At 42.0% G+C, this 9,701-nt stretch overlaps 1 protein-coding gene across 1 annotated transcript in view; it reads right to left on the reverse strand.

The window, feature by feature from the left end:
* Positions 1-1,936: 1,936 nt before the first annotated feature.
* The window catches only part of LOC113590510 (protocadherin alpha-C2-like), a 15,683-nt gene continuing 7,918 nt past the window's right edge, over positions 1,937-9,701 (reverse strand). The window contains 3 exon segments of the mRNA XM_027030673.2: positions 1,937-5,633; positions 5,635-5,660; positions 9,429-9,517. Of these exon segments, the coding sequence (XP_026886474.1) occupies positions 5,349-5,633; positions 5,635-5,660; positions 9,429-9,517 (400 nt within the window). The 3' untranslated portion in view covers positions 1,937-5,348.

Raw genomic sequence — 9,701 nt, forward strand, 5'->3', positions numbered from 1 at the left:
CATCTGGTGGAACAATACAAATCTACAGTGAAAAAAAAAGGCTGTACTAATTAATTCTACCTGCTGGTATGAGTTACTCAGCAAAGGCTAGATGTTGGAACCAAATCCAGGGGAGGATTTTTAGTTCCTGAACCAAGCTATCTACCCTCTGGCTGAAGCACATTTGTAGATCAACCCACATGCATCACTGATTAAGTGCAACAGTGAACGTTTAACTCTTTTGAGATTGTCACAGTCACTGTCTAATGCACAATTGACCAATGCAAAAGTTGTTTTCCTATATAATGTTGAATGACATTGTACAGTCTTAAGTTAGATCTCTACACCAAACTCCACCTACACACAGCAAGTACACACAACATAAAATCTAAGGATACATAAATAAATGTGATTTTATCATTAACCATAACAATGTTTCTGTTGTAATGACCATATATGTGTGCAACAGCCCTGCCAGTGGGTGCATTGTTTCTTATGCCTGTTAGTTTAAATGACAGCTGTGCAGTGTTATTCCACTGATGGAATGTTTTATGAGATCAAATGAGTTGGCCTATAATTTCATGGTTTCACCTGACAATTATGAGGATGCCCTTAAATACTAATGGTAATATGTAGACATTCTAATTAAACAATTTTATAACTACACCTGCAGGGCAGGCATGAAAACTTTTATTTTTGTATATTTATGCAGGTCAACCTTAAATATTCTATTCTATTAAATATGCTATTTTGTAGATTTTGTCCCAGAACAGAATCTAGGTTCTACTCTGTTCCTTTATATGCTTTTCCTGTACTTAGAGAAAACATCCCTAAATTAGAGTTTGTTCTTTGTCTGACCTGGCCCTTGGGGACAAGGATAAACACAGTCACAATGTTGTTCTTAGACCCAAGCCATGCATCCCTCTGCTCAGGCCAAGTATGTCACAGCACCTGTTCAACTGTTGTTCCACATCTTCCCCAGTACACTGACCTCATAATGTCTGTACTCCAACTGTGTAGTGCTGAGTGTGACCTTATGGTGTTTTTTTGTTTTTTTTTTAAATCCTTTCCCCATCTCTGACACCCACCATCACCACATGTCCACTGACAGGGCAGATTAGTTATGTACCATATGTAGGTTGGTTTGCAATGGATTTGCTAATAAAGCATTTTTCACCAATGTTGTGGTTTCTTTTTTGTTTATAAATAAGGAACTTAAATACATCCTAATCAGGAACTGCATCTGTTTTCATAGAGGGACACCAGGGACAATTTTCGGTTACTTATGAAAGAAACTTTATTTGTGATTTATAAACAAAACACATTACCAGATTTCAGAAAGTAATATAAAAAGGAAAAAAGAAAGAAAAAAAGCACTATTTCACCATTACACTGATGAGCAGGTGTACAAAAAAGTTGTTCAACAGATTTGCACTGTCAAAGTCAAGAGTATGTGCCCCCTTGGCACCAAATGACTTTAATAGACATTCACTACACATGAGCAGAGTATACAGCCACCTTTTTATTTTTTATCTTTTTATCATTTTGTTATTTTTATTATGATTTTTGTACTTTTTCATGGAAAAGAAGGGATATATCGTATGAACTGGTTTCACATAATGATTTGTTCATGATTGTTTGTTCTAACACAAAACAAAGGATTGACCATATTAGCTGATTTTATATATATATATATATATATATATATATATATATATATAATATATATATATATATATATATATATATACATATATATATATACACACACACACACACACACACACACACATTTATATTTTGTGTGTGTGTGTGTGTGTGTGTGTGTGTGTGTGTGTGCGTGCACACTATATGGACAAAAAGTATTGGGACACGACCTCAAACATTGAAATCAGGTGTTTCCCATTGCCACAAGCAAATAATATCAAGCACCTAGCTGGAGTGCTGTCTGCTATAAGTGGATGCCACCATTACAACAAGCCGGTTCATTAAATTCCTTTCCTCCTAGATATTCCAACAACAACTGTGAGTGATATTATGGAAACGTCAGCCAACTCAGCCATTAAGTAGCAGATCACATAAAGTAACAGATCTTGGTCACAGAGTGCTAAGGCGCATAGTGCGTAAAAGTTGTCAACGCTCTGCTGACTAAGTAACTACAGAGTTCCAAACCTCCTCTGGTATTAACATCCGCACAAAAACTGGCATGGGTTTCCATGGCTGAGCAGCTGCATGCAAGCCTTACATCACCAAGCACAATGGCAAGTGTCAGATGGAGTGATGTAAAGCACGCCGCCACTGGACTCTGCAGCAGAGGAAAAGTGTTCTGTGGATTGACGAATCGCGCTTCTCTATCTGGCAGTCTGATGGACAAGTCTAGGACTGGCGAATGCCAGGATAATGTTACCTGTCTGACTGCACTGTGTCAACTGTAAAATTTGGTGTAGGAGGGACAATGCTGTTTTTTAGGGGTTGGCCTGGGCTCCTTAGTTCCAGTGAATGGAAATCTTAATGCTTCAGCATACCAAGACATTTTGTGCAATTGCATGCTTCCATTTTTGGGGAGAACAGTTTGGGGAAGACCCTTTTCTGTTCCAGCATCACTGTGCCTGAGTGCACAAAGCAAGGTCCATAAAGGCATGGTTGGGTGAGTCTGGTGTGGAAGAACTTAACTGGCCCACACAGAGCCCTGATCTCAACCCCAATGAAAACCATTGGGATGAACAAGAACGGAGACTGTGAGCCAGGCTCTCACGTCCATCATCAGTGTCTAACCTCACAAATGCTCTTCTGGATGACTGGGCAAAAATGCCCACAGACACAGACTCCAAAATCTTGTAGAAGGCCTTGTAGAAGAAGAAGAGTGGAAGCTTTTATAACTTCAAAGTGGGCACCGACTCCATATTAATGCCTATGGATTTAGAATGAGATGTTATAAAATCTCCTGTATGTTTCCCAATATTTTTGTCCATATATTGTATGTACACACAGACACACACACACACACACACACACACACAGACACAGAGACACACACACATGTGTGTGTGTGTGTGTCTGTGTGTCTGTGTGTGTCTGTGTGTGTGTGTTATTTAAGAGATTCAAAGCATAACGCTACATTATTACATATATCTAGAATGTTGATGTTAATGCCATTGGCATTGGGCTGCAGTGGTTTTTTTTCCCTATGCCTTTGTGTGTGTATATATGTCTGTAATTTGCCAATTAGAAATATGTTTATGTATTTCAATAGAGACAATACGTGTCTCTAATTCTGAGAGAAATGGTTGAAAATAATTATGAAAACATCTCTATCTATCTATATATATATATCTATATATTTATATAGAGTTTTTGTTTCATCTGCGTTTTACATGCAAACGGCCACTTAGTGATCTGACAGCACTAAACCACACCTGAAGGAGGCTGGGTGAATATGTGTGAATGGGTGTAAATGTGTTTGTGTGTGTGTGTATGCGTACGCGCGTGCTTCCATTTATGTGTGTGCGTGTGTGTGTGTGCGTGTGTGTGTATTTGTGTGTGTGTGTGTGTGTGTGTGTGTGTGTGTGTGTGTTTCAATGCAGTCTTATAGCAGCGCTAACATTTCTTTCATACCTTATTCAACAGCCCAACATTCAGTAAGAAGGAAAGGAATGAAAAGGCAGAGCAAAGGGGAAAAAAAAAAAAACACGTAACACACATAGGCCTCTCATCTGAATAAACAGCTGTCCTCATTCAGTACCCACCTCCACAACTCAGCTCAGCTGCATTTGTCAGTGTACCCAATCTAACAAACGCTGCACCAGGTCCTAAGCTCCCGGCAGGCTTCCTTCACTCCCCTGTAACTGGTCTTATGTGCCCCTCCACATCAGCACTTTTGACACACCAAACCACATAAACCAAAACTATATACAACTCTTTGTCTCCATTAAAGAGTAAGTCTGTAAGTCTCTGTTGTCCAGAACCGGTTACTAAGCTGTTAGACCGTTTGCTTGTTGATGGAAGGCATGATGCATGTACTTATGTTCCCTGTTGAGAAGAGCTGGGAGTTCCAGTAACAGTGCTCAGGCTCAGTTCAAGTGAGGCGTTTTTCGGGTGAGCCGGCATGTTTTCATCTCAACTTAGGGCCTGTTATTCAATCTGTCCTGCCATAGTATACAATATAGCCACTAGGGGGCAGCTTTGATTGTGGTGCCTTGCACAGGGCTATGGGAGGGAGGAGTACAGAGGAAGGACGTGCCAATGTGACAAGCACTGAAAGGCAAAGAGCTTGCAGGAAAGGGAGAGAGGCTTGAGAACAACTATCAAACAGTTATGACAGAGGTGAAGGGAACAGGCTTGATTTGATATGAAGCAACAAGCAACATTCCTGCCTATATTACAGATGCCAGAAGGCTGGAGCACCTCATTGCTCTGCTGAAAATAATGTGGTCTAGCTGTACAATATATGGACAGATCATGTGTGTGTGTGTGTGTGTGTGTGTGTGTGTGTCCATCTCAGCACTACCGGAGTGTATTGGGCATTTTCTGGAAGAATCATACAGAACAGCTTTGTGTGTTTAGATCTGTGTGTGTCATTATGTTTAAATGAATCTGTATGCTTTAACGCTGGTTTTGGACTATAATGCAAAGTATTCCTGTCTGTGTGTAGTTTAGTGTGCCACTCCAGGACAGCAGGGGGCTCTGTGAGCACAAGCAAAGCAAGTTTATAACATACTGCTACAGTTCTACCCCTGAAGTGGTATAATTTGACCAGCATTACTCTCACACAGAGATAATTCTGACCAGGTCTTCATATTTTACACAGACACCTTTTGTGTCTATTTTAAATACAAATTTAAATGTATAGAATTTTGAACAACATACCTTCATACCATTTTTTTTTCTTCTTTTAAAGTCCTGTTTGTAAAGAAGGCATGATAGTTTGAGGAACAACAGGCTCCCCTCGTGTATTTTAGACATTGCGGTTGATGAAGGGAGTGGGTTCAGGGTTTATTCTTGGACATTGTAGGTTGCCAATTGCCATCCTTTCTTATAGGTTTGGATTTCTACAAGCATCGTAGACACTAGTGGACTAAGATTCTGCTGCATATGATATATAAGTAATGAGAGAGCCAATTTGTTCCCCCCTGGGAACTGTCCTAGTATAATTGCAGGAATTAATTTGTGGTTCAGTGCAGAGAGAAGGGTCTCTTCTGATCAGGTCTGGGCAAAGCTGGCAACTCAATCTTTCCACAGCAAGAGCCAGACTTAAAAGGCTCAACTCTCTATATTCTTGTTTTTCTTTTTTTCTTTTTTTTTTTCTCATTCCGTGAGTTTCAGTTACCAGCTAGAGTGGTCAGCTCGTTGAGGAAATGGCCCGTTCTGCTCTACTCCTCCCCTTCGTCTTTTCCCTTGTCTTTCTTCTCTTTCTTCTCCTTCTTTTTCTTCTTCTTCTTCTTGGCCTCCTCCTTCTTGCCAAAGGTGATGAAGTCGCCCTTGTCGTCCACGGCCCCCGGGTCCTGGCGGATGGATATGATGGCAGGGGAGCCTGGGATGATGAAGGCTTCAGGGGGGATCTCACCTGGCTTCAGGGCCTGCGGAGGGCCATAGCCAGGGCCGGCACCATAACGGAAGCTCCAGCTGTTGCTGTTGATCCCGGCTCCTACTGGGGGGGGAGAGTTGTCCCTCAGCCTCCCCATCTGTGTGTGAGAGAGAGATAGTAGCTCACACATCATAGAAAATCACAGTCACCAACATTATTTCAAGTCAGCACGGCACAGACACAGAAATATTTGGTATTGGAGTGCAGATTATAAGAGGGGCTCCCAAGTGACTACCCATGGGATAGGAATTGCATCTGACAGAAGGGATGCTGAGAACACATGAGATAATAGTGGAGAGGGAATCTGCATGCGAGGTTTGACAAAAAGCGCTTCAGTTGGAATTAGTGTCAGATTTGTTGTAGCTAACACTAATGTTAACATACAAAAAAAAACAAAACAGCAGAGCAGCAGGAGAAACCACTTTTATGCAGTCTTGATGATTAAGGGTGCGTATACTTGCAGAGAGGGCAGCCCTGAGCTTTAAGGAAGATAGAAAAAAGAGAGACAGAAATAGACTCTGCTGTATACCGAGTTACTCTGTGCTTTCTACTTTCTGCATTTCTACATTTTATTGAAATAAAACTGTGGCCCTGAACGGAGATTTTAGTTTTTTCCTCTAGGTGCATCCTGATAGCACTACATATAGCCTATTTCAATAAAAACATGGTTTAGCAAGGATTATAGATTATAATATCCCCCTCTAAGATCCAGCTCTAAATCTTGGTAGTGTTTCTTCAGAAAGAAGCTGGATGAACCTGCTCCTCTCCCATGTTCCTGACAAGGAATTCACTCCCCCTTCACTTCCTCACTGCACATTATGGCAAGGGTATCTGTGTGTATGCTGGTGCGCGAGTGTGAGAGTGTGTGTGGGTAGGTATCTGTGTGTGGGTGTGTGTGTACACACATTTTTGTGCCTGTATGTGGATGTACGTTTGTGTATGCAGAGTTGCATGTCAAAACAAGTCATCTAAACGGACTTTGTGTTTTCCTCATGACAGCAGCTAAATGGGCCTACAGACTACAGTTTTCTAACTGCACAAATACTGATTGCATGCAATGATCTGCAATGGTTTCCCTCAGCATTTATTCACTCAAGTCCAAACTCACTGATTATGTGTATAATAAAACTCTAAGTTTAAATACACATCAATCTACAACTTTCCAAAGTGAAGCTGGGAGCTCTCTGGAGTTCAGGTGCAAAACACTTCCAGCAGATGCAGAGAACATTGTTCAGAATGTCCCTGTGCCATATTTAGGACGTGCACGTAGGCCGATCACATCACCTGCACCGGCTTCCGGCACTCTTGTCTGCACATCTCCTTACACTGACGCACTTCCACGGCTGCCTGGGCCTCTTCCTACAGCTCCCTATAACAAGCTTACCATCCCACCCAGATGTTTGAGTGCTTTTTTTAATGAATGCCCCACTTTTGCTTTCAGATGCCCTACATTTCTTTTCTGCTTCCATCACTCTCCATGTGTTGCTGGGTGACCAAGTCTGTTGGAACAGCTGTCAACATGAGGAGAATGGCATTTATTTTTCGAGTGTGTATCCAGCACAGCAAACATTCATGGTCCTATATTTACGTGCACACACACTTTGTCTGATTTCTGTCTTTCGCTTATTGCACCCTTTTCCTCATCCCCTTGCATTTGTTTGCTTTCTTCCTATTGCCTTTGATCCATCTCTTTCCCCCTTCCACTACCTTGCGCACATGTTCTCTCTGAGTATGAATGGTTGCTGGGGAAACTGCCTCCCCTGTCCTCCCTTGCCCACTCCCCGCTGCCGCAGCAGTCTCTTAGAGTTGTTGCCTGGCAACAAGTTACACAGTGTTTCCTAGCAACAGGACCACCGCAGGGGCCTGCCATTCCTCTGAATCTCCAACTGCCCTCATCCCCTTTTCACATTCTCTCCATCCTTCATATATGTCTCACTAGAGCAGCCTCATCTTTCCATCTTTTCACTTCCAATATATTTCCTCACTTTCTATGCCATGTTTCATTTATCCCTGCTCTAGTCTGTCCTCAGAGATCTTAGCTGTACCCAAATATTGAACTGAATACATTACCATGCATTGTACTCAGCTCATTGTACTCAGCAGTGCTTACACAACACATCTGCACCAAATCATTGCCAGCCTGCCGATATCCAGCAAACCACAGAGATGGAAGTTTTCAATTTGCTCCAAAATTCTCTGTAACCAATATGAAAAGAAAAAAAAAAAAACCCTGATTCATTTTGGCTCCTGTCCCTGTCTTTCTACTTCACTCCTCCTCCTATCAATGCAGCCCAGTGGTGCTCTATCAGAGTGTCGATATCTGAGTCATCCACCACCCACAAGGCCCCTGGCTCTGGACTAATCCCTCTAACAGGACATCAGATCGATGCCTTTCTGTCTGGCCTCATCTGTTAACAGCACTGAATATTAACCAGTGCTCCCACTCTGCCAACCCCAACTTCACATCACCACATTTATGTCCTACAGAACAAAAACAACCTGCTATGCTTCCATCACCGCGCCAAATCCCCACCAATCCCAACAGTAATTAAAATATCTGTATAATTTGTAACAAGCTCGTTAAATGGCTTGAATAGAATGGCAAGCTGCAAATCTCATGAAAGTAGGTGACTGCAGATCAGATTCTGCTGTATAAATGGACAAGATAATCAAACATGAGGTGAAGGCATGGCTTCCAAAAAAAAAAACAGATAAAAGGGAGAAGGGCAAGGAGAAGGCCCTGCACCCTGACCTGTAGGTCAAAGGCCTACGGAACAAGTCATTAAATATGGTTAAATATGACCCACGCAAGTTCACTGGCAGCCACTGAAAAAAATGCAGGACTTAAGAGAGACAATGTACATCCGAAGGAAAGCTTAAATTCATCCAGATGAGGTCTGGCTAAATAAGTAAAGCAGTCTCAGGAACTTGGAAACAACTGCATATTTCATCGTCTCCCAAAATAAACCTTCTTAAAACATGGTGTCAGCTAATGATAAGGCCCTTATGCAGGCTAATTATGTGCTTTTAGCTGTAGAGACTGGGACAAAATAGCACACTGATAAACACAATGCTGTGTTACAGAGGAAATCTTGTGACAGGCTTTACTGTTAGCTGGAATACGGGGTCTGCATGTCTGTGGTTAAAAGACAAACAGTGTATGAGTGTGACTACTGAGAGTTAGTGTGACCATTGAGTATGAGTGTGACCACTGACTTTGAGTGTGAGTGTGACTGTTGAGTGTGACCACTGAGTATGAGTTGAATATGAGTTTGGCCATTGAGTGTGAATGTGAATGTGAATGTGATCATTCAGTGTCAGTGTTTTTGAGTGTTAGTGTGACAGAATGTGTGGCCACTATGTGAGTGCGACCGCTCATTGAGTGTGAGTGTGAATATTGAGTGACTGTGAGTGTCAGCACAGTGTGAGTGTAACTATTAAGTGAGTGTGATTGTTGAGTGTAAGTGTGAGAGTGACTGTTGAGTGTGTGTATGACCGTTGAATGCGAGTGTGACCACTGAGTGTGAGGATAAGTACAAGTGGGACCACTGAGTGTCTGATTGTGATTAAGTGTCAGTGTGGATGTGAGACTGAGTTCCTTTACATCCCTATCAGCTGATGCCCCTGGACATTCAGGCACCAGGGCCTGGAAAAAAGCCAGTCAAAATCTAGCATCTCAAATAGCGTGGTCTCAAATCTAGCATGGTTTCAAACCTATTCCATCGAAGTCTGTAATACAGTCTGACAATATCTTATCCTGTTTGCTTTGTTTATGTACAGGAAAGTGTGTTGGGTAATGCGCTGGTTTGCTTTGATTTCGCTCTGAGGTTTGCATATAAGCCTATGAGAGGAGATGAGGGCTCACCTGCGGCGCTGGAGACGGTGGGCCAGTTCTGCACCAGCACGCCCTGGGCCCCCTGCATCACAGCTGAGGCTTCCTCCATATGAACAGAGCTGCAACATGGAAACAATATCACATAAATGAACATTATATAGCAGCTACTCCTGACTCAACAAAACACAAGATCATGAGTTAACATATAAAGAAATCTGAAGGTTGGACCTGAAAGTTTTTTAGAATATTAACAACAAAGAGAGAAAATGAAGCAGACCCCATGAAATGTCAAATTGGTTCCTA

Source organism: Electrophorus electricus, chromosome 17 (assembly GCF_013358815.1).
Source record: "Electrophorus electricus isolate fEleEle1 chromosome 17, fEleEle1.pri, whole genome shotgun sequence".
Taxonomy (NCBI): Eukaryota; Metazoa; Chordata; class Actinopteri; order Gymnotiformes; family Gymnotidae; genus Electrophorus; species Electrophorus electricus.